Genomic DNA, 27,402 nt, shown 5'->3' on the forward strand with positions numbered 1-27,402 from the left:
AATAGGCCAGGCATAGTGGCTCACACCTGTAATCCCAACACTTTGGAAGACTGAAGCGGGGTGGATCACATGAGGTCAGGAGTTCAAGACGAGCCTGGCCAACATGGCAAAACCATGTCTCTGCTAAAAATACAAAAATTAGCCAGGCGTGCTGGCACATGCCTGTAGTCCCAGCTACTCTGGAGGCTGAGGTGGGAGAATCACTGGAACCTGAGAGGTGAAGGTTGCAGTGAGCCGAGATCATGCCACCACACTCCAGCGTGGGTAACAGAGAGACTGTCTCAAAATAAATAAATAGATAGATAGATGAAATAAATCCACCATGAAAGTTAAAGATCTCATCAATCTTCCTTTCCACTTTAAATCTGATAAAAAGGGAAAAAAATAAGACTTAAAAAACAGAATGCAGTATCAACAAAATAGCAATGTTATACATATAAGAAACAAGGGCAGTTTAAAGCTCTTCAGAAGGGGACTTATAAGTGGATAGGAATACTAATAATAATAGTGCTAGGATAAAAAGCAAAACAAAACAAATAATAATGCTAGGAATATGTAATACAATCAATTAAATATAATATGCAAACCATAGGGTACAACAACAAGCTGAATATTTCAAAATAAGAAAACAGGTATTGCAAAGAAAAAGCACACCTAATCATTTTTTTATTATTATACTTTAAGTTCTAGGGTACATGTGCACAACGTGCAGGTTTGTTACATATGTATACACGTGCCATGTTGGTGTGCTGCACTTATTAACTTGTCATTTACATTAGGTGTATCTCCTAATGCTATTCCCCCTCCCCCCACCCCACGACAGGCCCCGATGTGTGATGTTCCCCTTCCTGTGTCCAAGTATTCTCATTGTTCAATTCCCATATATGAGTGAGACCATGCGGTGTTTGGTTTTTTGTCCTTGCGATAGTTTGCTGAGAATGAGGGATTCCAGCTTCATCCATGTCCCTACAAAGGACACGAACTCATTCTTTTTTATGGCTGCACAGTATTCCATGAGCACACCCAATCATTAACATTGCTATAACTATATTAAAATCTGATTTTTAAAATCTATAAATAAAGGATAGGTAAAAAGAACTTTCCAGTGTAAATGTATTAGGCTGCAAAATATTTTTAAAAAGAACAAGAAGTGACAAATAAACCAAAGCATATGCTATTTCCTTAGGTAGTTCATCTTAGTTCAATATCATATTATCATCCATTTTTAAAGCTGTAACTTCTGGGGTAAGTTAACGAGACTGTTGGGATAGTTTGTAAATGTATTCTAAACCTTGTCATCATGGTTTAAAACAATAAACTAGCTAATTCACTGTGAAGTTTTTTTTTTTTTTTTTTTTTTGAGACAGAGTTTCACTCTTGTTGCCCAGGCTGGAGTGCAATGGCACAATCTTGGCTCACCACAACCCTCACCTCCTGGGTTCAAGTGATTCTCCTGCCTCAGCTTCCCGAGTAGCTGGGATTACAGGCACCTGCCACCATGCCCAGCTAATTTTGTATTTTTAGTAGAGATGGGGTTTCTCCATGTTGGCCAGGCTGGTCTCGACCCCTTGACCTCAGGTGATCCTCCCGCCTCGGCCTCCGAAAGTGCTGGGATTACAGGTGTGAGCCACCGCACCCGGCCTCACTGTAAAGTTTTTAAAAGCCCATTTGAAGAACTTCAGTATGTATATGATACTCTCAACAAAAATAGAGCATTAAGAACTGCCATTACTTAAAACTAGTTATCATTTGGACTTTAAACAGAAAAACGTCTAAACAGTATATCAATTTTCTAAAGATAATAATTCAAAGGTTTCCTTGTAGGGTTCAACAGCCCAAATATTTTTAAAATTACATTGTAATTCAAAACCATACAAATCAGAACTTACTTGTTCCTCCAAGTGATCTAAATCCTTCTCGAATATTTTGTGTAAACATAGGAATAATGGGCTAAAGAAAACGAGAATTTGAATTAAAAAGTAAATAATCCATTCAATGTCTCCATTAAAGTAACTAATGCAAACTTTTTTTTTAAGAAAGAGAAAAGGCATCTATGGCCATGCCACCCTGAACATGCCCTATTGCAGGATTAGGCCAGCAGCCCGTAATGCAACGGGGTTCTCTCTTTGTTCCCAGGCAGATTGGCAGGTCGAGAAATAATAGACACACACAAGATAGTGAAAGCTGGGTCCGGGGCGTCACCGCCTTCTGGTCCCGTGGTGCCACCAATGCACTGGATATGCCAGCATTTATTATTAAGTTTAGTGAGGGCAGGGGTAGTTTAGTGAGGGATTTAGGGTCATTTGATTATGATGAGAGATGGTCACATGGGGATGAAGTAATTCTTTAACATAACATCTGTATGCAGAAGTACAGTATACAGAGATAAGAATTTACAATATAGTGTGTGCATCAGTAATTTCTAACAGAGCACTGAAACAGAAACACAGTCTTTCTATAACCTATGATTAGCAAGATATTAATCAGCAGTAACAGTTGCAGCAAGAGCTGGTTACAAACAATCCACAGAAACAGGATGTGAAGCTAGACAACCGGTTAGACCAGAAATTCTCAGAAGGGAGTATGCCTTAACCCTAAAGAGGCCTAGATGAGCCGTGGCAAGATGAGGGTGTTTATAGCCCTATCTTATCCATATGGACAGGCGTCCCTCATGCATCCATTTATAGGCTCTCCACAAGGGTCACATTCCATTCCCAGAGCTATGAACATCTGCTTTTCTGGGATAGGAATCTTGGTGATGTGAAACCTCCCTGACTGCACGTCCATTCATAGGCTCTCTGCAGGGGGAAGTACATCACGCGCTGTTGGCTCATTCTGGCAGTCCAGCCTGGCATTGTCTTTACACAATCCTGCATGCAATTTTACATTTACAATAATCAGGAGCATTTTATCTTTTATTCTGTAGCAATAGTTTCAGGGGGTCTCCCTACAATGCCCAATCTCGTCTGATCTCAGAAGCTAAGCAGGGTCGGGTCTGGTTAGTACTGGCATAGGAGAAAGAGAAAAGGCATACAAATTTATTAGCATGGGAGTGTGGGGGATCACAAAGTGATTATGCAAACTTTTGAGGGCCTGTTTGATATTATGAAAACAAAATATTTTTAAAATAAAAGCACATATGATCGGTTTATCAACTAAATTCAACTTGATCATTTGTAAAAATAGAAATTGGAAATACTACCCTCCAGTGGTAATATATATTTCATTGACCAATTTTCCTAACATTTCACATAAAACCTTGAAACTCAAAATAGAGATTACAGTAATCACTAATTTCACTAAATAAAATGAATGTGGTAAACTGAATTGGCTTTAGTGGGCTACTGAATAGTATGCTCACTGGAGAAAAGTTGCAAGCAGGGATTCTAAGGGGAATTTTTCAGGGGGAGTTGGGGACAGAGTCTCACTCTGTGGCTCAGGCTGGATTGCAGTGGTGTGATCATGACTCACTGCAGCCTCAACCTCCCAGGTTCAAGCAATCCTCCTACCTTAGTCTCCCAAAGTGTTAGGATTATAGGTATGAGTCACTGTACCTGGCTCCAAAGGGAAATTTATGTATATTTAAATGACAAGTTTTGGCAAGATGCTGTCATGGAATTGCTACAATTTTTTGTGAGTCTATTAAATCTAAAATACTCAACATCAATGAAAAGTAACTAGAAGACTCAACCACATAGACAAAAAGGAAAAGCACATATATTAAAGAATTTGGCCGGGTGCAGTGGCTCGTGCCTGTAATCTCAGCACTTTGGGAGACCAAGGCAGGTGGATCACTTGAGCCCAGAAGTTTGAGACCAGCCTAGGCAACATGGCAAAACCCTGTCTCTATAAAAAGATGTAAAATTATCCGAGTGTGGTGGTACGTGCCTGTAGTCTCAGTTACCTGAGAGGCTGAGGTGGGAGGATTGTTTAAGACCAGGAGGCAGAGGTTGCAGCGAACCACGATCACACCACTGCACTCCAGTATGGGCAACAGAGAAAGACACCGTCTCAAAAAAAAAAAAAAAAGAATTCTCCATAATTGTTTGATGTTAGAGAATTTCTGCTAATAAGTTCATGATTTTTATTTTCCAAAAATATCAATGATTCAGTATGTTTTTTAATAATGAAGACCTTAAATACATATAAAATAATGAAATATTGATATGTAAAGAGGTTATGCCACTGTGAATACTGAAGTAGATAAAAAATTGAAACACTTGAAAATATACATAAGATACTGAATTAAATGATACTTCAGAATAGATAAAATTTTGGTCGGGGGAATATTATATTACTTACAGTCAACCATGAGTAAATGCCTAATACCAAATTACCTGCTTAATGAGTGAGATATTTAAATAAGCTGATATCTGAAAAGTCATTCCTACTAAGCTTTGGAAAATAGTAAAATACAGTGGACCGAAGGAAAGAGACTACAGGCAAAGCGTTCATAAAACCTACTACTTCACATATAACTAACCAATCATTTGATATCTCTCTCCTCTCACCAGAAGGAAGATGCCTAATATACTGCAGGGACATTGTTTTGTTCACTGCTGTATAGCACCTAGAACAGTGCCTGGAATCCACTAGGTGCTAAAAGGAAGTGAGACGGAGGAATTAAACAAAGAGATAATGCTGCTAAATGAATTAATTTGTACTCTCTGAATACAAAAGTCAGAAGTAGACAGCAGCAATCTCAAAACCAGTTAGGAAAAGGGGAGAAGTTAGGTAAAGAAAAGCAGTCAGGGCTGGGTAAGGTGGCTTACGCCTGTAATCCCAGCATTTTGGGAGGCCGAGGCAGGTGACTTGAGGTCAGGAGTTCGAGACCAGCCTGGCCAACATGGTGAAACCCCATCTCTACTAAAAGTACAAAAATTAGCCAGGCGTGGTGGCCGGCATCTGTAACCCCAGCTACTCGGGAGGCTGAGGCAGGAGAATCACTTAAACCCAGGAGGCAGAGGTTGCGGTAAGCAGAGATCACGCCATTGCGCTTCAATCTGGGTGACAGAGCAAGACTCTGTCTCAAAAAAAATAAAAAATAAAAAACAGCAGTCAAATGAAGAAATTAAAATTTGATGGAGTTAACTCATAAAGCTAAAACACAAGAAGATAAAGAAGATAAAATACACTGAATTATTTATATATATAAGTAAATATAGTTTATTTGCTTGTTTTTGTAGAGATGGGGTCTTGCTTTGTTGCTCAGGTTAGTCTTGAACTGGCTTCAAGGGATCCTCCTGCCTCAGCCTCCCAAAGTGCTGGGATTACAGGCATGAGCCTCCATACCTGGCTTTTAATAATAATTATTATTATTATATAAATATTATATAATAGTTATATAATTATATTATTAATTATTATTATCTGGAAATCACTACTAGTTTTGTAAAATAAAATTAGTTATGTAAAATAAAATATTAGGATGGCTGAAATCATAATGTTTTAAATAGTTATAAAATGTCTTTAGAGTTGAGAACCAAAAATGTCCAAGAAGAAACAGAAATATTTCAGCTCATGCATATACCATTTGCCACTTCCAACCAGTATGGATTTATATCTACTGACTGGCATGATCCCAGAATTCTGTATTGATGTAGGCATTTATAAAGACTTTTCTGTTGAAATATCATTCCTTAAATAGCTACCTCTCCAGAAGCTGGACATTTCTAGAGCCCACTAAATAAAAGAAAGCTTACCCTAGCAGGCTCAGTATTCCCCACTATAGTCTGGGAATATGGTTTCTACATTGGCACTCAAGCTTTCATCCTTAAAGCCACAAGCATTACTTTACCCCAACTTGATCTTGCAATATAATTATTCATTCCTCTTATTTAAGATGGAGTCTTGCTCTGTTGTTCAGGCTGCAGTACAGTGGCATGATCTAGGCTCATTGCAACCTCCGCCTTCTGGGTTTTTAAGTGATTCTCCTGCCTCCACTTTCCATGTAGCTGGGATTACAGGCATGCGCCACCACACCCAACTAATTTTTTTGCGTGTTTTTAGTAAAGACAGAGTTTGACCATGTTGGCCAGGCTGGTATGGATCTCCTGACCTCAAGTGATCTGCCCGCCTCAGCCTTCATTCCTTCTTTTATGCATACTTTGTACACAAAGGAGTTGCATCAGCAACCTAGAATTCAATTGTTTACATATATAAATGTGTCTATATGTATGTGTGTGTGTAAGAGCCCGGGGGAGAGAGACAGCGAGAGAGATAAAGTATATATATATATTTCTTTTTGAGGCAGAGCCCTGCTGTCGCCCAGGCTGGAGCACAATGGCACAATCTTGACTCACTGCAACCTCTGCCTCCCAAGCTCAAGTCATCCTCCAACCTCAGTTATCGGAGTAGCTAAGACCATGCCCAGCTAATTTTTGTACTTTTAGCAGAGATGGGGTTTCACCACGTTGCCCAGGCTGGTCTCGAACTCCTGGCCTCAAGTGATCCTCCTGCCTTGGCCTCCGAAAGTGCTGGGATTACAGGCATGAGCCTCCATGTTCAGCTAAGAATGTATATTTTTAAAAACTATTATTGGGGTCTTGACATCTTAACTCTGTCACTAAAAATGTGGTAGCCATTGTACAAGTTACTTACCATGTTTAAGCCTCACTTTCTTCATGCAAAACATGGGGATAAATAATAATAATTATCTCTATCTCAAAGCTTTTTATGGATAAAGTGAGATAATTAATATAATTTTATTGAAACAAAATATTTTCTTTTATATCTGCTATTTATTTTACAATTAAATGGGCTAGTTTTCTCCTCAACTTATTTAGACATGAAATTAGCTAAAAAGTTCTTATCAAAGTCATAAATCTCAAAAATTCACAAAACCAGGGTGATTTGTATTATATCAAAAAGTATGTCACTTTCAAATAAACCTTAATATTTTCTACCAATATTTTGTGAACTTGCCTTGACAATCAGGCTTTTTCCCCTTTAATTTCTATTACTATGTCACAATTTAAATGTGGTTAATCCTGTAACAATAGCCTTAAATTTTGTTCACAGCTTATAATTTTGTGAGGTCTATTAAGGGATTTTCCAGATGGGATACTTGTGCCACTTACAACTATATATATATATGTATATATATATTACTGAAAGGTTTCCCTCACGTATCTGGGAAGCCCCTTCAGTCTCGGATGTCAGCAGACTCACTGTGCAATGTAGTCAGGAATGGCAACAGTACCAGTTGCCTCGAGTTCTGAACTGTGTGCTCTGCTCTGCTGCTGCCTTGCTGAGTGACCAGATCCCTTCCATCCCTCCATCTCTCTGTGCCTGAGTCTCCTCATCTGCAACATTGGAATAATTATATGCATCACCTCCTTACTGAATAAGAGTACAAGATAGAGTTTAAAAGTGCTATGAGATGTTAGGGTAGCACAATATTTATCAAATGTATAAGATTTCTGTTTGTTTTTAAACTTGTAGAAAGGTATTTCTTAAACTTTCTGAAGTTTTATATACAAATCTCAATTAAATTATTTAGATTATTTAAATTAATTATCTGGAAACTCGAGGATTAGAAAGAGTTTTTTTCTCTATATCATTTATCCCTTTCAGGCCTTCTTCCAAGCAATATGCTGTTGAAAATGTAAACTAAAGAATGAGGAATTAGAATCCTATGGCATATTTATGTGATTTTAAATCTATTTTGTCATCTTTATCTTAAACTTTTGAGGCAACAATTCTTTGAAAATATAAACTTGAAAACTTAACCTTATCTTTGATTAGGATTTTAGCTTTTATCATTGTTTTCATATACATTATATTATTCTTAATTTTTGTATAACTGCATATATCCTTTTATATTCTATATTATTCATATAGCCTAGTTTTTGTTTTCTACGTCAGTGCTTAAGACTTTGAGAAATAAGTAAAATGTGCCATAATTCATTTTCTATACAACTAAAAAACTAAGTTACTGACAATATTCTTTAACTGGCCTGGAAAAAGAACAATACTCTATCAAACATAACTTCTTTTTCTGACAATCAAAATTAAACAGAAACCGAAGGAGAAACATCCCATAGGTAATAGATAAGTGTTTCATAGGCTAAAGTACAATATGGAGACCAAAAGGCTAGGAAATACTTTCCAAAGCCAAAATAAAAGAACAAAATGACATTCAAATTCTCCAGTCATGTTTTTTTGTTGTTGTTGTTGTTTTGTTTCTGAGAGAGAGTCTCGCTCTGTCACCCAGGCTGGAGTGCAGTGGTGTGATCTCAGTTCACTGCAACCTCCGCCTCCCAGGTTCAAGCAATTCTCCTGCCTCAGCCTCCCGAGTAGCTGGGATTACACGCATGAACCACCATGCCCAGCTAATTTTTGTATTTTTAGTAGAGACAAGGTTTCACCATGTTGGTCAGGCTGGTCTCAAACTCCTGACCTGGTGGTCCACCCGCCTCACCCTCCCAAAGTGCTGAGATTACAGACGTGAGCCACTGCACCTGGCCTATATACTAATTTTTAAAGTATTGCAGTGAAAGTGTCTAAGTTCTTATACACTTTGGCTCATTACTTAACCATGTATTTTAAATTTGACTAAGCTTTACTTTAATAATTAATTTTATACAACTTACCACTTTTGCATCAATTGCAACCTGAGCAAAGCCTTTGCGATGACCCCATACAATGTTGTAAGTTTCATCACTAATTAGGGCTTCTCGAACTCCACCTGGTGAGATAGCTAACAAGTGGCCACTCCTCAGAATTTCAACACATTTTTCTCTTGGTCCATGTAGAGCACAAAACACATCCAGTAATAAACTAAAGCCTGTAAGAAACATGAGTATGAAGATACGACATAATTATTTCTTGTTTGATTCTTCTAAAGCAAAAATCTTCACAAACTACATAGTTTACTATTTATACTTAAATCATTACTTTTACGTTTTAAAATCAACAAAAACTCGAAAGGTTAACTTAAGCTTGATATTGTTGGTTAAGTAATAGCTGCATCTTACTTATCACCTACCATTGATTACCATCTCATACTGACTACCTACTACTCTGGCTCAAATTCTTAAGTAAAACTCACAACAATCTTGACAAACAGGTATTCTTCCCCCACCTTTACAAATGGGAAAACTTGGGCTTACAGAATAATAGCTTGCTCAAAGTCACACATCTAAGAAGTGGCAGGGCAGACTCCAGAAATGGGATTCTGATGGGATTCAAAAATGATATCTCATCAGCAATCAGAAATCTAATCTTCCATTAACCCTATAAAAAAGAGAATCACTCAGGAGAATGTTAATCAAACTATGCTTAGCTCTGCCAAAAGTGGCAAGATCATGATCAAATCTATTTAAAAGTTAGATAATGCTAATTCTATAATTAAATTTTTAAAATAATAATAGCAAACATCATTAAAAGATTTTAATAAAGTGAGAGTGCTTGACTCAGGAACAGCTAATTCCAAGTCTTAATATTTTACTGCCTTTCAAATTACAACTATTTATGGATGAAAGAAATAATCCTGTTTGTAATTAAATATTTTAATCAAATCACATATTGGAACTTCTGAGGACTGATGTTAGTATACATTATTCCCTGACAATGGGAAATATAGGGATGCATTTGATGATAAAAACTACGCAGACTGGTCAGGCACAATGGCTCACGCCTGTAATACCAGCACTTTGGGAGACAGAGGCAGGCGGATCACTTACAGTCAGGAGTTCAAGACCAACCTGGCCAACGTGGGGAAACCCTGTCTCTACTGAAAATACAAAAATCAGCCTGGCATGGTGGCATGTGCCTGTAATCCAACTACTCAGGAGGCTGAGGCAAGAGAATGGCTTCAACTCAGGAGGCGGAGCTTGCAGTGAGCCAAGATCAAGCCACTGCACTCCAGTCTGGGCAACAGAGCGAGATTCTCTCAAAAAAAGTAAAAATAAAAATTTGTCACCCCACATCATACTAAATGTTCGCTGATTCAACTAGATGCATTCTGATAATGAATGAATGAACAGGGGAGGATTCATACATAATAAAACATAAATTTTCTATTTTTTTTTTTGGAAACAGGGTCTTGCTCTGTCACCCAGGCTGGAACGCAGGGGCACAATAGTAGCTCACTAGAGCCTTGCTCTACTGGGCTCAAGCAATCCTCTCACTCAGCCTCCCAAGTAGATGGGACTCCAGGCACTGTGCTACCATGCCTGACTGATGTTTTTTTCTTTAACTTTTAGTAGAGACGAGGTCTTGCTATGTTGCCCAGGCTGGTTTCAACCTTCTGAGCTCCAGCAATACTCCGCTTCACAGCCTCACAACGTGCTGGAATTATAGCTGTGAGCCACAGCACTCACCCTAAAATCTCTCTTGTGCTGAGAATTATGATTTTATTCCTTCAGAAAGCAAAGAAGGACTTAAGGTAAATTAGTGTCAAAATATTTAAAAAATCATAAAGAGGGTAATTTTTTGAAAAAGGCAAATGCTAAAAATATTCACATTTTATTATTCCTAAAAACGAAAAAAAAAAAAAAATAGAAGCAACCTAATGCTCCATAAGAGAAAAACAGTTAAGTAAACGTTCCAGTCATACACTAAACCTTTTTCTTATAAAACATGGTAAAAATGTTAATGCTAACATTAAATCTTAAAAAAAAAAAACCCACAAAATTGCCTATGTGACTGTAAGTAAAAAAAATAAACTAAATAAAAAATGGTAACATTATGTTAAGATGGTAAAATTATAATGATGTTCTGTTTTTTAGTTTCCAAATCTACTACAGTGATCATGTTAGTTTTTTACAGAAAACATAGCCAATACTGCTTATACACAAAGTACAAATGGTTTTTTAGTGACACACGGATACCCAAAGCATTAGCTGTTATAGGCAATGAAGTAGATCATTACTTAATTCACTGTTTGGTTGTGTTTGTCTGGTTGATATGTCAGCTTTTGCTTTTATTTCACAGAACATACGATCAACTCTCTTGGCTTGTTTCTGGTGATTCAGTGACAGAAGAAAGTAAGATTTAATCTCAATGAGTTTACTCAAGAATGATATTTGTAAAACTCTAAACCATTTGGTTAATTAATCTTTTTAAAATATATATATATATATATGGGTGGCCAGGCACAGTGGCTCATGGCTATAATCTCAGTACTTTAGGGAGGCCGAGGTGGGCGAATCACCTGAGGTCAGGAGTTCGAGACCAGCCTGGCCAACACAGTGAAACTCCATCTCTACTAAAAGTACAAAAATTAGCCAGGCATGGTGGCGGGAGCCTGTAATCCCAGAGACTTGGAAGGCTGAGGCAGGAGAATCACTTGAACACGAGAGGCGGAGGTTGCAGTGAGCCGAGATTGCACCATTGCACTCCAGCCTGGGCAACAAGAGATTCCTTCGCAAAATAAATAAATACATAAACACATACACATACACACACACACACACACATATGGCCAACCAGGCATGGCAGCTCATGCCTACAATCCCATTTTGGGAAACTGAGGCGGGTATATTACCTGGGGTCAGGAGTTCGAGACCAACCTGGACAACATGGTAAAACCCTCTCTACTAAAAATACAAAAATTAGACAGGTTTGGTGACAGGCGCCTGCAATCCCAACTACTTGGGAGGCTAAGGCATGAGAACTGGTTGAACCCAGGAGGCAGAGGTTGCAGTGAGCCAAGATTGTGCCACTGCACTCTAGCCCAGGTGACAGAGCAAGACTCTGTCTCAAAATAAAAAAATAAAATAAAATAGAAATATATACACACACACACACACACACATACACACACACACACACACACACATATGACCTTTATAAACAGATTTTTTTTAATGTAATCTTCACGGCTGGGTGCAATGGCTCACACTTGTAATCCCAAACCTTTTGAAGGCCACAGTGGGACGATCACTTGAGGCAAGGAATTTGAGACCAGCCTGGGCAACATAGCAAGACCCCATATCTAAATAAATAAATATAAATAATGTAGTACTCAATCTTATTGTTATAAATTTTATCAGGCAAGTTACACATGATAAGAGACATGATATATATATTCTTTAGGGTAGTATAATATTATGTGAAGACAAAAATACATCTTTTTTTTTTTTTTTTTGAGACAGAGTCTTACTCTGTTGCACAGGCTGGAGTGCAGTGGCACGATGTCAGCTTACTGTAATCTCCGCCTCCCAGGTTCAAGTGATTCTCCTGACTCAGCCTCCCGAGTAGCTGGGCCTACAGCAGGCCTATTAGCCACCATACTGGACTAATTTTTGTATTTTTAGTAGAGACGGGGTTTCACCATGTTGGCCAGGCTGGTCTTCAACTCCTGACCTCAGGTGATCTGCCCACCTCGTCCTCCCAAAGTGCTGGGATTACAGGCATGAGCCACTGTGCTCGGTCAAGACAAAATATATCATGACTTTTTATTTTTTTCAAACTAATTTTAATTTGCTATCAAACTGAGAGTTATCAAACTCTAATTATAACAAAATTAAACTCCAAAAATCAGTATTTCATGAAAAACTTCATTACATGAAAAATCAACTGAACTCTAAATCAAAATATAAATTGGCAAAAATCACAATTTATGTTTTTAAAGTTACAGTTCAAGACACAACTTAGAAAAATAACAAGTAAATACCTGCTTAAAAAGGAAAAAATTACTAATTGGGTAGATATTCACTATGTAGTTAATGGGTACACTAGAAGCTCAGACTTCACCGCTACACAATAGATGCATTAAGAAAACTGCACTTATACCCCCTTAATATATAAAAATATATTTTTTAAAAAAGGAAAATTTAAAAACATTTTTAAAAAACATTATGTTGTATACCATAAAGTACAATTTTCACTTAAAAATAAACAATTTAAAAATGTATGAAATAAAAAATGAGCTAACATTTTTGGCCACAATGTCTTTATTTTTAGATATATTGCCTAAAAAGGATGATTAGCTATTCCCATATTAGAGTTCCAAGTTTGTTACATACACCCTAAAAAGGCAAAAAGCTTTTTCAAATGACATTAGAGAGCTCAAGATAGAGATGATCACATAACTTGGTTTTGTTAATAAAACATTTTTACATTACTATCTACAGTGAAAGTTTACCTGGAATTTTAAAGACAAAGTGATCAGCTACTACTCGGCAAGTTCTGCCTTTGTGTATAAATATTTTGGCCATGAAATAGTAAAAATCTATAGGAATAGCTCCATGATAAAAAATTATAAGTGCTGGTCCATCTTCTGGTATTTTCTCCATTCCATGAACTTCATAACCTGTTCAAAAGACAAAATGCATACACTTAAGATAAATTCATTAATTTGTTTACACTAAAGGATGGTTGGTAGCTCAGCCTTTTCTCACAAAAGTCCACTAGTCTTCCTGGTTCTCTTCCCCTTTCCCCCTTCTTCCCTCTCTTTCCTCTTCTCTTTCTTTCTTGAACAAATCAGTCCTACAGCCATTAGGTGGGCCACAGTGAAGCGGACACCTGTTTGGAGAGGTGGCCTGGAGTGTTGGCACCAGACACTAAGGAGGGCACCAACACAGGTGGCGTGGAGTGGGGAGTCAGCCAAAGCAGTCATGAGGGTACCACACAGAAGACAGCCTATCACAGGGTAGGGGGCTGCTGAGGGGGAGGAGAGGAGGCAAGGGTCACAGAAGCTTGGGGGTCACAGCCTGAGTGAAATGGGGGCATCCACAACCAGCAGCAGCCTGGCAGGAGGGGCCAGAGCCCAAAACAGGTGGCCTGGTGTGGGGCATCACAGCCTGAGCGGCTAGCCAGGGCACTGCGCAGAGTGGTAGCCTGGCACAAGCAGGAAGAGGGCATCCATGAGTTGTAGGGGAAGGCAGCAATGATGGGAGATGGGTAACACACAGGGGCACTGATCAAATGAGTCAACATAGCAAGAATAATGGGAGCCAGGTTTCACTGTTAGAGGAGAGGGTTGAAAACATTAACAAGGAGAGTATTATTAATAAAAGAAACTCTGTAGCCACAAGGGAACATCACTCCCACCCTACTAATGAGAAAAAGCCTGGAATACAAATCTTTTTTCTTAAGCATATCAGAGAGCAGAGGTCATAAGGCAACCAGGCAAACTGAACTTCAAAGGGTGATAAACCCCTCTAAGGAAAGATAAAAACTGAGAATGGGAGGAAGAGGCAGATGCCATAAAAGTGGGTAAGAAGTGACACATTAAAAAATACTTAAAGTCCCAGGGTGGGCTAGTATTCAATGTAGAATCTCTGGAAGCCCCAGGTAGTCACTCTCCAACTTCTCCACAGACCTCAGTGTGTGCTCACAAGAAAGATTAGAGGTGAAGCTGGAGAGTAAAGAGAGCCCCTGCTAATGGTACAGGGAACAAAAAACCCTACTCATTTCCTGGAATTTTCTCTCATGGAAGCAAAATCTGTCAGACACTGGGAAAGGGGCAGGAAACCCTTTCACTCCTTCTGAGAAAAGGGTATATGCAAAAGGCATGTAATGCTGGGAGGGGCAGAGCTCTACTCCCCTTCCCCACACACTCCTCCACCCTCACCAGCCCAGTGTCAGGTAAAAGCTCACTATTCTAGAGAAGGGGCAGAAGCAAAATATCTACCGCTGCGCAGTGGGGGTGGGTGGCAGGAAACTCTGGGGGGCCCAGAGTCCTTAAGTGACATAAATCAGAGATCTACCACGGAGGCAGTGGCAGCAAACTTGCTCCCATGACAAAACCCCCAACACAAGGAGAAGGGAAGGGAACACAGAAAGCCTCACCCCTAAGCCCCAGGAATAAAGAGCCCAATAAGATTTTAGCTAAACCTGAAAACTGAGGAGTGCTATACCTCAGCTCCCGGGGGAATGAGGGCAGGGGCATGAAGAAGGGGTGTGAGGAGTCCCCATGTACCCCCATGTGGAGTTATAAGCAAAGGCGACCTTTTTCTGGGGTCACAGGAGGGGCATGAAGAGACTCCTCCTGTGGCAAAGGCATACAGGAGTGAAGGTGGAGCAGAAACAACCAAAAAAATCCCTTTACTTCAGGCCCTACACTATGCACAAGATAACAGTAGGAGTCTGAAGTCTGTGCTGAACTGAAGGTAGCTGCAGCGCAGCAATAAAAGCCAAATCCAGTTCAACCACTCAGTAGATTGAATCCACCTCCAACCAACCGCCAGTGGCCTAACAGATTCTTAGTCATAAATACTATTTATGAGCCAATTCTCAGTCATAAATACTATTTACCCATTGTTCTTTTACAATGGCCATAATTGAATTAAAAAATGATGTAAAATAGCAAGAAAAAAAACCCACTGTCAAGAGCTAAAACAATTAACACACCCAAATGTTGAAACTATCAGATGGAAACTATAAAATAACTATGATTAATAAGTTAAAGGGGAATGCAGTGGCTCAAGCCTGTAATCCCAACACTTTGGGAGACTGAGGTGGTAGGACTTTTGAGCCCAAGAGTTAAGAGACCAACCTGGCAACACGGCAAGACCCACCTCTGCAAAAATGTAAAAAAATTAATTGGGCATGGTGGCATGTGCCTGTAGTCTCAGTTACTTGGGAGGCTGAGGCGGGAAGATTGCTTGAGCCCAGAAGGTGAAGGCTGTAGTGAGCTATGATCATGCCACTGCACTCCAGGCTGGGTGACAGTGCGAGACCCTGACTCTAAAAATAAAAATAAATAAATAAACTTAAAGGATCTAGTGGAAAAGGTGGATACATGCGCAATCAGATTAGCAATTTCAGCAGAAAGATGGAAACTATAAGAAAATAGAGTCAAACAGGAAGGCTGTAAACTTAAATGAGCTCTAAAGATTTGATGTTAGTAACATAATAATGTTAATTTTCCAATTTTAATGGGTTTACTGAGGTTAAGTATGAGAACATCCTTATTTGCAGAAGCCATCAAATAAGTTACAACTTCCCTGAGATAACATGACCTACAGTAAATTTAAAAATGAGTCATAAAATAATTCATCAATAAAAACAGAAACAGTAGGCTATGTGTGATGGCTCAAGCCTGTAATGCCAGTTCTTTGGGAGGCCAAGGCAGGAGGATTGCTTGAGGCTAGGAGTTCAAGATCAGCCTGGGCAAATCAGTGAAATCCCTGTCTCTACCAAAAAAAAAAATTTTAAGTAAATACAGGCCGGGCACAGTGGCTCATGCCTATAATACCAGCACTTTGGGAGGGTGAGGCAGGAGGACCACCTGCGGTCAGGAGTTCGAGACCAGCCTGGCCAACATGGTGAAACCCTGTCTCTACTAAAAATAAAAAAATTAGCCAGGTGTGGTGGCATGCGCCTATAGTCCCAGCTACTCGGGAGGCTGAGGCAGGAGAATCGCTTGAACTTGGGAAGCGGAGGTTGCAGTGAACTGAGCTCACACCACTGCACTCCAGCCTGGGACACAAGAGAGACTCTGTCTCAACCCTAAGTAAATATAAATAAAAATAAAAAATACATATTTTTAAAACAGGAAAAATTATTAGTGACCCAATGTAAAATAAAATACCATTTACACTGTTACATATACACAGATACCACAATGCTGTAAACTTTAAGTTAATTCACAAACGTAAGACTTCATTTTTATGTATTTAAACAATTCCTTAGAAATGTCCTCATTCTATTCATGAAAAAAACAAAAATGATTTTGTACAACCTTATTACATGTGGGGGAAAAACTTTAATCACAGATTTGAACTAGATTACAAGAAAATCTCTGTCCTGCAGTAGAAGCAAGATCAGAGGCTCATGCCATCCCCGCCCCTTCCTTCCACACTGCAAGCCCTATTTTACGTCTCTGTAAATGGAAGAAAGGGTTTCAGCAGTGGGAGTAAACGACAGGATGAAAGGTGGTGGACCTGGAGAGAGGATGATATCTGGAAGCTTCCTGCTAACATATGCCCAGTTCCAGGCTGGCTGTTTGTTCTCCTCCCTTCGCTAACATTACCTGCCTGCTGTCCTCTATATGGCTACCAAGGCCAACAAATTTATTTCTTACAGCAGCGCTGTACTGTTGGCAGTTAGTAGGGAATAGAAAAGATTTAAGTAAGATCCACCTATGCCTCAGAGGAAAATATCCTATGTATTTGATTACAGAAGTTGGGAAGTCAAGATATTCTAAGGAGTGAATAAAATGGTGATCATGGCACTAGCCATAAAATCCACATTCCCTTCCCATGTCACCACTGTCAGACACACCATTACAGACCATGGCCTCCACTGGTCCTGGCAAAAAGAAAAAAGTGAGCATCCAGAGATCAAGGGCAGAATCAGGATCAAAGAAAAAGCGTGAAAAAGAAGGAAATCTAGAGTGGTTGTAATAGGAAAGTAAGTTCTTAGGGCCATATTCCTCCACATAGAACAGCTGTCTCTAGAAAGGCTGCCATTTGTATAGAAGACAAAACTGAAGTCCAGAATATAGAAATCTGAAAATATCAGTCTGTTTCTTTCCTTAAGTGTATTCCTGTCTGATCAGCTAAGAAATAAACATTCAAAAAATAAAGACTTCAGTCTAAATTTCAGAGCAGGAAATACATTTCTAAAGTAGTTTATAAGATCTTCACGCCGGGCGCGGTGGCTCACGCCTGTAATCCCAGCACTTTGGGAGGCCGAGGTGGGTGGATCACGAGGTCAGGAGATCAAGACCATCCTGGCTAACACAGTGAAACCCCGTCTCTACTAAAAAAAACAAAAAACTAGCCGGGCGAGGTGGCGGGCGCCTGTAGTCCCAGCTACTCGGGAGGCTGAGGCAGGAGAATGGCGTGAACCTGGGAGGCGGAGCTTGCAGTGAGCTGAGATCCGGCAACCGCACTCCAGCCTGGACGAGAGAGCGAGACTCCGTCTCAAAAAAAAAAAAAAGATCTTCACAAAACAGATTACATTAAGTATGATAACTGTGATTCTAGTATGAAATAAGCTACTCAAATGGACTTGAGAATGTTTTGAAAAATAATTTAACGATATTCCGAGATTTTATGTTTCCATATTATATCATTTCTTTCCAATTATATAATTCTAACTCAAGTAATTCAATTTACTTTAAGCTCTACAAAACAGTCACTGAGTTTGTCTGAGGATCAATTGTCCCATCAAATACATTTTCTGAGCAATAAAGAAACTCCTTTGAAGGATTCTATATAGAATATTACCGAGGTTCTCTCTGGCTTTACAGAGTATTTTTTAAAATAATAAACAATTGAACTATTCACATAATACCAAACCACCTGGTTGAAAGCGGAAAAATCCAATTAATCAAATATTTTTTTTTAAAGTTTACTATAGTGCCAGTAAACATGAAAACCTAGTACTATTTAAATGTGTCACTCTTAAAACAGATGTGATCATACTACTCCCTGCTGAGAAAGTATCAGTGCAATACCACTCTAGTCCAACACTTTCAAGCCCCTTGAGGCCCCCATTGCCTATGAAGTGACATTACATTATTTCATATATCATATGAACTAACTGTGGCTCCCAGAGTACTTTTCCACCTTTGTGCTTCTGCTCACGTGGTTGCTATTACTTGGAGCACTTCCTGTTCATGTTTCCCTGTCTAGCAGTAGAAATCTTACTGCACTTTAACTCCTCCTCCCTCAAGACTCTACACTCAGTCTCCAAGTTCTGTCTATTTTACCTCCAAGAGCTCTCTCAAATGTATACTCCCAGGTATCTGGGGTCGTAACCTGGCTCTATTCCTAGTATACCCTGGGCAAATAACAACCTCTCTGTGCCTCAATTTCCTCATGAGTAAAATCGGGGTACCACATAGACTCCATTATGTTATGAGACTTAAAGCAGTTAATTTATGTTAAGCATTTGACAGTGTCTGGCATAGTAGGTGCTCAAAAAAAATTTGTAGGTTCGTTAAATATGTATGTAGTATTAAAATGACAACACACATTAGTGTAATAAGCATGTCATTGGTGGTGATTTCTACTAATAGCAGCCTAATAGTTCAGTGATATATATCCTCAAGCGTCATTTTAAAGTCTGTGCTTCCTTCCATGTCCTTCTATGAAACCACTTTGATGCTCAACAACATAATACAGAAAGCCAATGTTTGTCACATGGCTATTGAACCTTCAGTATTTCTGTGTAGTCTAAAAACAAAAGAGACCAACAAACTAGGTATTGGTAGAATAATGAAGTAAAAGTTGGTAGAGTGAAACACTAAACACTTAAAAACCAGAGGGCAATTTTCATGATGGCCAAAAAAAGAAGAACCACCAATCATTAAGTATACAACATCAAAATTTGAGTAATAAAGAAAAGAATGACTATCCTGGAGAGAAACCTATTGCTATTTTATTTATTCAGAAAGACACACCAACCCCAGGAATGAATCAACAGAAAATGCGTAAATTTTGGTATGCAAATTATATTTAATGTAATATTATTTAATATTTCATTTTATTAAATCCACACTGGTAAAGTCAAACTTATTTTGAACAGAAGTAAACGCTAAATAATTGAAGCTTTTTTTTTTTTTTTTTCTGAGACAGAGTCTTGCTCAGTCACCCAAGCTGGAGTGCAGTGGCACAATCTCGGCTCACTGCAAGCTCCGCCTCCCGGGTTCACACCATTCTCCTGCCTCAGCGTCCCGAGTAGCTGGGACCACAGGTGCCCACCACCATGCCCGGCTAACTATTTTTGTATTTTTAGTAGAGACGGGGTTTCACCATGCTAGCCAGGATGGTCTTGATCTCCTGACCTCGTGATCCACCTGCCTCTGCCTCCCAAAGTGCTGGGATTACAGGCATGAGCCACCGCACCCAGCCAAATGAAGCATTTTTAAAGCAGTTTCTATAGCTTTAATTAGTCTCTTACTCTTTTAGATGTTTTAAATATAAATTTTCATATTTCAGCTTATAGTCTATAGTGCTGCATGGTTGTTTAATAGAAACTAATGTCTATGGGAAAACTCATTTTAAGAAAGACACATGCATATGTACAATGCATGCAAACAGATAACAGGGAATAGTAAATATCACTTCTATTGTATTTTTCAGGATCTTCTCAATCAATAAAATGGAAGGTAACACAGTTCCAATGCAACACATATGAATGGCAACACAGAGGTGAAAGTATCCTTGCTTACCATGCCAAACGGCTGCATGTCCATCCCACAGAGTTGCCACCGTTTTCCTTGCACCATCCCATAAATTATGAGAGTAGGCTTCTTTTAATACATTCTTTCTCTTATAAATGTGTAAGAAAATAATGGTAAGGTAGAGAAGAAAGATAGTAAAGTAAGGAAGTATTAAAAGTATTAGTGGTGTAAAAACCCACAAGAGATAGTTTGCAAAATTCAAATAGTCCTCCAACTGCTCCACACCAAACCATTCTTCGAGTATGTGAATCAGACAAAGCATATAGGGCACAGAATCCTGTCCTAGACCACAGGTTTGATTTTTGTCTATCATTTTTCTTTAGGTGAAAATGACAAATTCAGTTTCTTTCTTCATTGCCATAGCAGGTCGTTAATTTTGACACTAGAAGAGAAAAATAATCCAGCGTTATTTTCTCCACAGCTATAAAGTTAAATGTTTTACTCTACTTAAATAGTATATAGAGTCATTTCTTAATACCAAAAATGAGTAGATGGTTAATGGTTAACTTTGTTGCAGATTTAAATGTGAAAATTATAAGGTTTCATCTAGCTGTTCATGAAGTGTGTCATGTTTAGCTTTTGAAATAATTCACTATAATTGAGAGAAGAAAATAAAGCTATAATTAAGAGAAGAAAGCCGGGCGCGGTGGCTGAAGCCTATAATCCCAGCACTTTGGGAGGCCGAGACGGGCGGATCACGAGGTCAGGAGATCGAGACCATCCTGGCTAACACGGTGAAACCCCGTCTCTACTAAAAAATACAAAAAACTAGCCGGGCGAGGTGGTGGGCGCCTGTAGTCCCAGCTACTCGGGAGGCTGAGGCAGGAGAATGGCGTAAACCCGGGAGGCGGAGCTTGCAGTGAGCTGAGATCCGGCCACTGCACTCCAGCCTGGGCGACAGAGTAAGACTCCGTCTCAAAAAAAAAAAAAAAAAAAAAGAGAAGAAAATAAAGCTAATGAGGATAACAATTTCAGATTGATTTTAATAATTTGACTCCTATCTTAACTGGATCATGTTGAAAACTTAGATCTTAAACCAGGTCATATTGAGATCACTTTTTTTTTTTTCTTCTTTGAGATGGAGTCTCACCCTGTTGCCCAGGATGGAGAACAGTGGCACGATCTCGGTCACTGCAACCTCCGCCTCCCGGGTTCAGGCAATCCTTCTGCCTCAGCATCCCGAGTAGCTGGGACTACAGGCATGTGTCACCACACCTGGCTAATTTTTGTATTTTTAGGAGAGACAGGGTTTCACTATGTTGGCCAGGCTGGTCCCAAACTCCTGACCTCAAGTGGTCCACCCACCTTAGCCTCCCGAAGTGCTGAGATTACAGGCATCAGTCACCGTGCCCAGCCATATTGAGATAACTTTGCACAAAAGAAAACATCAATATCTATCTAATTCAGTAAAAGTAACCCAATTCTTTAGGAAATGATGACATACATTTATGGATTTTTTTTTAAATAGAGAAACAGATTTACAAAAAAGTTCATTATGCAATAAAAATTTATCAGTACTGCTTTTATCTTAAATCTTAAATGACTGAAAATATAGCTGTATAATTATTTTACGAATTCACTCTCTAAAACAGTTATTTGACTTACCAGAAGTTAGATAAATATCTTGTCCCAAACTTCAATGTCTGTATTCTGGAAAGCACAGTAAACAAATGTAAGAAATAAATTACTAAGAAAAAAAGATAATCATTAATACCTAAAATTAGAACTTCTATAAAATCAACAGCAAGAGACATTCATAAATGTTTGGGAAATATGATCACAGGCCCACACTGGTATATTACAATTAAAAAGTACATTCATGCTATCATTGCTTTGGTGAGGACAACTCTATACTGTTTAGTGTCACTATACAGAGCCCCACCTAAGAATTTTTTTTTAAACAAAGCTTTCAAAAGCTTTGTTTCTTAGGAGAAAAAGTATGAAAATGTATAACTGACTATGATTCTTTTTAGTAACTTTGCCAGATAAGCTGAAGGTGAAACATAATATTCAATTACACAATTATATTAGCCCTATGATAATATTTTCCTACAAAAGATTTCCTTTCTCCATACTTTGATTCTATTCTTACAGCTATTTTATCATTATTCCATACTATATAATCTCACTGAAAATTATCTCAAGTTCTTTGTATCTGAGGCAAAAAGTGAATACGTGAAAGCAAAGGATGAAAGGAGAGGAGGAGACGTACATGTAAGAAAAACTTATTGTTTTTATTCCAAGATTATCTTGCTAACTGGCTTATTAGGAAGGCAGGCACTGACTTGTTCTCCCAGGAATGAAACATTTCATCTAACTTCTTTGTAACCAATAGCATTTACTTGTGAGAAGTCTGGGTCTGTTATGGTAACGGGAGATGAACATAGCAAACATCGAGCCCACAACTTGGGCTTTATTTATATCATAATCTAATCAATCCACATAAAAAGCCAAATCACTGGCCGGGTGCAGTGGCTCACGCCTGTAATCCCAGCACTTTGGGAGGCCGAGGCACCCGGATCACCTGAGGTTGGGGATTTGAGACCAGCCTGACCAACATGGTGAAACTCCATCTCCACCAAAAATACAAAATTAGCCAGGAGTGGTGGTGCACGCCTGTAGTCCCAGCTACTCGGGAGGCTGACGCATCGCTTGAACCTGGGAGGTGGAGGTTGCAGTGAGCTGAGATTGCACCATTGTACTCCAGCCTGGACAACAAGAGTGAAACTCCATCTCAAAAAATAAAAATAAAAAAGTCAAATCACTATAATTTACCCATGTTTGATCATTTAGAATGCAATATATCAAAATCTAAAACTTTTATTTAATTATTCTTAATTTTATTTTTGAGACAGATTCTCGCTCTGTCGCCCAGACCGGAGTGCAGTGGCAATCTTGGCTCACTGTAACCACTGCCTCCCGGGTTCATGTGATTCTCCTGCCTCAGACCCTCGAGTAGCTGGGACTACAGGTGTGCGCCACCACGGCTGGTTAATTTTTTTTTTTTTTTGTACTTTTAATAGAGATGAGGTTTTGCTATGTTGGCCAGGCTGGTCGTGAACTTCTGACAGGTGATCCACCCGCCTCGGCCTCCCAAAGTGCTCAGATTATAGGTGTGAGCCACTGCACCCAGCTGAAATGTAATACTTTTTAAAATGAGAGCTTTTCCCACTAGGATAGCTACAGAAAATCACCAAAAATGGAAATTATCAAGTACTTGATGATGATGTAGAGAATTTAGAATTTCCTATACTACTCATGGGAATGTAAAATGGGGTCGCTGCTGTGGAAATCAGTGTGGCAGTTCCTCAAAAAGCTAAACAGAGTTACCATATGACCCTGCAATTCTATTCCTAGGTATATATCCACAAAACGATTGAAAATATGTATTCACATAAAAATTTGTACACAAATGTTCACGGCAGCATTATTCATAATACTCAAAGAGTGGAAACAACTGAGTGGATAAATAAAATGTGGCATATACATACAATAGGATGTTGTCCAGCCTCAAAAAAGTCACATACTGTATGATTCCATTTCTATTAAATACCCAGAGCAGGCTAATCCATACAGACAGAAAAATTAAGTGGTTGTCAGGGCTGGGGAGGGGAGAATGAAGAGTGACTGTTAATGGAAGAAACAGAGGTATCTTTGGGATAATGAAAATGTTCTGGAATTAGTAGTAATGGTTGTAAAATCTTGTAAATATACTAAAACCCACTGAACTATACACTTTTAAATAGTGAATGCTATGGTAAATTATAGCTCAACTTAAAAAGAGCTTTTAAATGTTGTTAATAAATTAACGAAATACATAACCCCTCATATATGTTAAAAGCAGCTTTTCCTAGCCCTGAAAACCAATCAGCATTTTTATGATCTGACCCTAACTACTGCTTAATAAAATTTCCTACAATAATCTAGTCACATTTCCTTTTTTTTTTGTTTGTTTTTGAGAAGGAGTCTCGCTCTGTCACCCAGGCTGGAATGCAGTGGTGCTCACTGCAAGCTCTGCCTCCCGGGTTCACGTCATTCTCCTGCCTTAGCCTCCCGAGTAGCTGGGACCACAGGCGCCCGTCACCACACCCGGCTAACTTTTTTGTATTTTTTCAGTACAGACAGGGTTTCACTGTGTTAGCCAGGATGTTCTCAATCTCCTGACCTCATGATCTGCCCGTCTCAGCCTCCCAAAGTGCTGGGATTACAGGCGTGAGCCACCACGCCCAGCCCACATTATCAATTTTTAACAGGATAGTAAAATCCTGTGATTTCTCTTTCTTTTGAGACAGAGTCTCACTCTGTCACCCAGGCTACAGTATAGTGGCTCACTGCAACCTCTGCCTCCTGGGTTCAAATGATTCTTGTGCCTTAGCCTCCCAAGTAGCTGGGATTACAGACATGCACCACCACGCCCGGCTAATTTTTGTAGTTTTAGGAGAGACAGGGTTTCACCATGTTGTCCAGACTGGTTTCCAACTCCTGGTCTCATGTGATCTGCCCACCTCGCCCTCCCAAATTGCTGGGATTACAGTTGTGAGTCACCACACCAGGCCAAATTCTGTGATTTAAAAACTTTGTTTCAGACCTCCCCAGACAAACTGGTAATAGAATTACACCTCTTATCCTCCTAATCTACATTGTGATTGATTATACATACTTAAAGAACACAGTAATGGGAAGAGGGTCACAGTACAGGCAGAGATCCAGTGAGTGGACTACGTGTAAACTTTTGTTGAGACCTAGTAGTCCCTTAACACTGCTGTATGTAAGAACCCTGCCTACAAATGGCCATTCAAACTTGATTTTGATTTAAACCCTTTCAGAACAGAAACTCAAAAGGTGTCCCATTCAGTCTCCACAACCATCTATCAGAACTACTAAAAAGGTCTTCCTTATACTTATTCCCCGGTAACTTTTCCCTACTGGACCTAGTTCTGTACCACAGACCCTCTTCCACTAAACAACCTTGTAAGTTTAAAAACAGCTGCCATGAGCCACAAAATTCCTTCTCCAGTCAGAATCCTTAATTCTTTCAACCACTTATCAGCCCCTGGTTTCTTAACCTTTCGGCACTCAAGACCACTCCAAGTTGCTGACTCCAGATATCTGATACTGACAATACCATGTATGGTAACCCCTGTGCCTCGGTTTGCTAAAACCTATAAAACTAGGATAATAATCCTATCTACCTCATGAGATTACTGTGATTAAATGGGCTAATCTGTGTAAAGATTGTTCTAGGCACAATACCTTACATGTAATCACTGTTACATGTTTGCTATCACTATCATTCACAGAATCACAGCAGCTTTTTTGGTAACTCTATCATGCTAACTCATTCAGCTAAAAATATGCTACTATTTTCTACATCTCTACAAACTGCACTTGAAAAAAACCTTTTTGAGTCCAGCAAAGATTATACATCTAATCTGCTTATTAACTTTCATGGGATGGGCTAAGACATAGCCCATCCTTTCGGTCTGTTTCAGGAACACAGTGGATGACATGAATGGGCTCAGGAGCCAGACTGCGCATACTGGAATACTGGCTTTACAACCTTAAGCAAGTTACACCTCTCTGTGTCTCATTGTTTCTCTGAAAATGAAGATGATAAATCATTCTATAAAGACCTATTTAGCAGCTATGTATCCTAATATATACCAAGCATTTCCTCAGAAGCAAATAAAGCAAAGTCTACACCCTTAAGTGGCTTACATCCTAGAGGGGGAAGATAGACAATAAACAAAGAACTAGTAAATACATACTAGGTCAGATGATGACAGGTGCTAGGGAGATAGATAAACAGCAGTGTAAGAAGAATATAGAGTTCGAATGGCCTGAACCCAGGAGGCAGAGCTTGCAGTGAGCTGAGATCCGGCCACTGCACTCCAGCCTGGGCGACAGAGCAAGACTCCATCTCAAAAAAAAAAAAAAAAAAAAAAAAAGAAGAATATAGAGTTCTATGTCAGGCACAGGAATAGGGGAAAGGAGGGGGTTGCTATGTTATATAGGGCATTCTGGGAAGACCTCTCTAAAAGATATTTTTGAGCAGAAACCTGAGGAAGTAAGGAGGCAAACCGTGTGGATACTTAGGGGAAGAGATTCCTAGCTAAATGAACAGCAAGTGCAAAATATGTGCACTTGGTGTGGCCTGAGGAGCAGCAAGGATGCCAGGCTGAGAAAGTGACAGGGAGGGCACTCGGAAATGGACCAGAGAGGCAACACCGTAGAGCTTTCTATGCATGCTTTTATCTAAGTGAGATGGAGAAGGCATCAGAGGGCACTGAGCAGAAGGGTGAGGTTGCCTGGTTTGGGTTTTAAGTGGCTGCTGTGTTGAGAATATACTGCACAGGGAGCAAGTAGGAAGTTATTGCAATAATTGCGATAAGTGATGAAAGTGGCTTACATACATGTGGCAGAGGGAAGGCAGTAGGAAATGGTCAGTTTCTGGATATATTTTGAAGATAAAGCCAACAGGATTTGCTAATAAACTGATGTAGAATCTGAGATAATTATATGGTGTTTTGGCAACCTGGGTTTGTATCCTGGGAGACTCTGCCACTTACCGTGTCACCTAGCAAGTACTTAAATATCTTTCTGCCTCAGTTTCTTCATCTGTAAAATAAAAATAACAGCATCTACCTAATAAAGCTATCGTGAAGATTACTTGTTAAAAAACTCTTAGAGGAGTGCTTTCTGCCATATAAGCATTAACTATTGCTATCATCATTATCATCATTATTTGCTTGCTTCTAAAAAAACGGAGTTGCAGGAAGAACAGGTTTGAGAGTGGGATGGAGATCAAGAATTCCACTTTAAACATGTTAAGTTTAAGATGTCTACTGGACATCCAAATGAAGACATTAAGTAGGCAGCTGGACATCAGTAGTTTAGCAGAAGATCAGGAATAGGATATAGGGTATAAGTGGATGGCCCTGATATAAATCTAGGAATTGGTAGCATATAGACAATATTTCAAACCATGGAACTACAGAAAATCCCTCCAGGGAACAAATACAGAGTAAAAAAGAATTTCTGGCCAGGTACAGTGGCTCACACCTGTAATCCCAGCACTTTGGGAGGCCGAGGCGGGAGGATCACCTGAGGTCGGGAGTTCGAGACCAGCCTGACCAACATGGAGAAACCCCGTCTCCACCAAAAATACAAAATTAGCCGGGCGTGGTGGTACACGCCTGTAGTCCCAACTACTCGGTAGGCTGAGGCAGGAGAATCACTTGAACCTGGGAGGCGGAGGTTGCAGTGAGCCGAGATCATGCCACTGCACTCCAGCCTGGGCAACAACAGTAAAA

General features: G+C 39.4%; 1 protein-coding gene across 7 annotated transcripts in view; it reads right to left on the reverse strand.

Annotated features, from left to right (window-relative positions):
* The window catches only part of TMEM68 (transmembrane protein 68), a 47,891-nt gene that overhangs the window by 14,958 nt on the left and 5,531 nt on the right, over positions 1–27,402 (reverse strand). For 4 of the 7 annotated variants that reach the window (XM_077943639.1, XM_077943638.1, XM_015145382.3 and 1 more), the window contains exons 2-6: positions 21,695–21,739; positions 20,078–20,471; positions 13,094–13,261; positions 8,595–8,788; positions 1,890–1,950 (exon numbers count right to left, since the gene is read on the reverse strand). In XM_077943639.1, the coding sequence (XP_077799765.1) occupies positions 1,890–1,950; positions 8,595–8,788; positions 13,094–13,261; positions 20,078–20,402 (748 nt within the window). In that variant the 5' untranslated portion in view covers positions 20,403–20,471; positions 21,695–21,739. Of the gene's footprint in view, positions 1–1,889; positions 1,951–7,170; positions 7,305–8,594; positions 8,789–13,093; positions 13,262–20,077; positions 20,472–21,694; positions 21,740–27,402 lie in introns of all 7 variants that reach the window. The other 3 variants (XR_013397271.1, XR_001446668.3, XR_003732358.2) reach the window with 1 other exon arrangement.

Source organism: Macaca mulatta, chromosome 8 (assembly GCF_049350105.2).
Source record: "Macaca mulatta isolate MMU2019108-1 chromosome 8, T2T-MMU8v2.0, whole genome shotgun sequence".
Taxonomy (NCBI): domain Eukaryota; kingdom Metazoa; phylum Chordata; class Mammalia; order Primates; family Cercopithecidae; genus Macaca; species Macaca mulatta.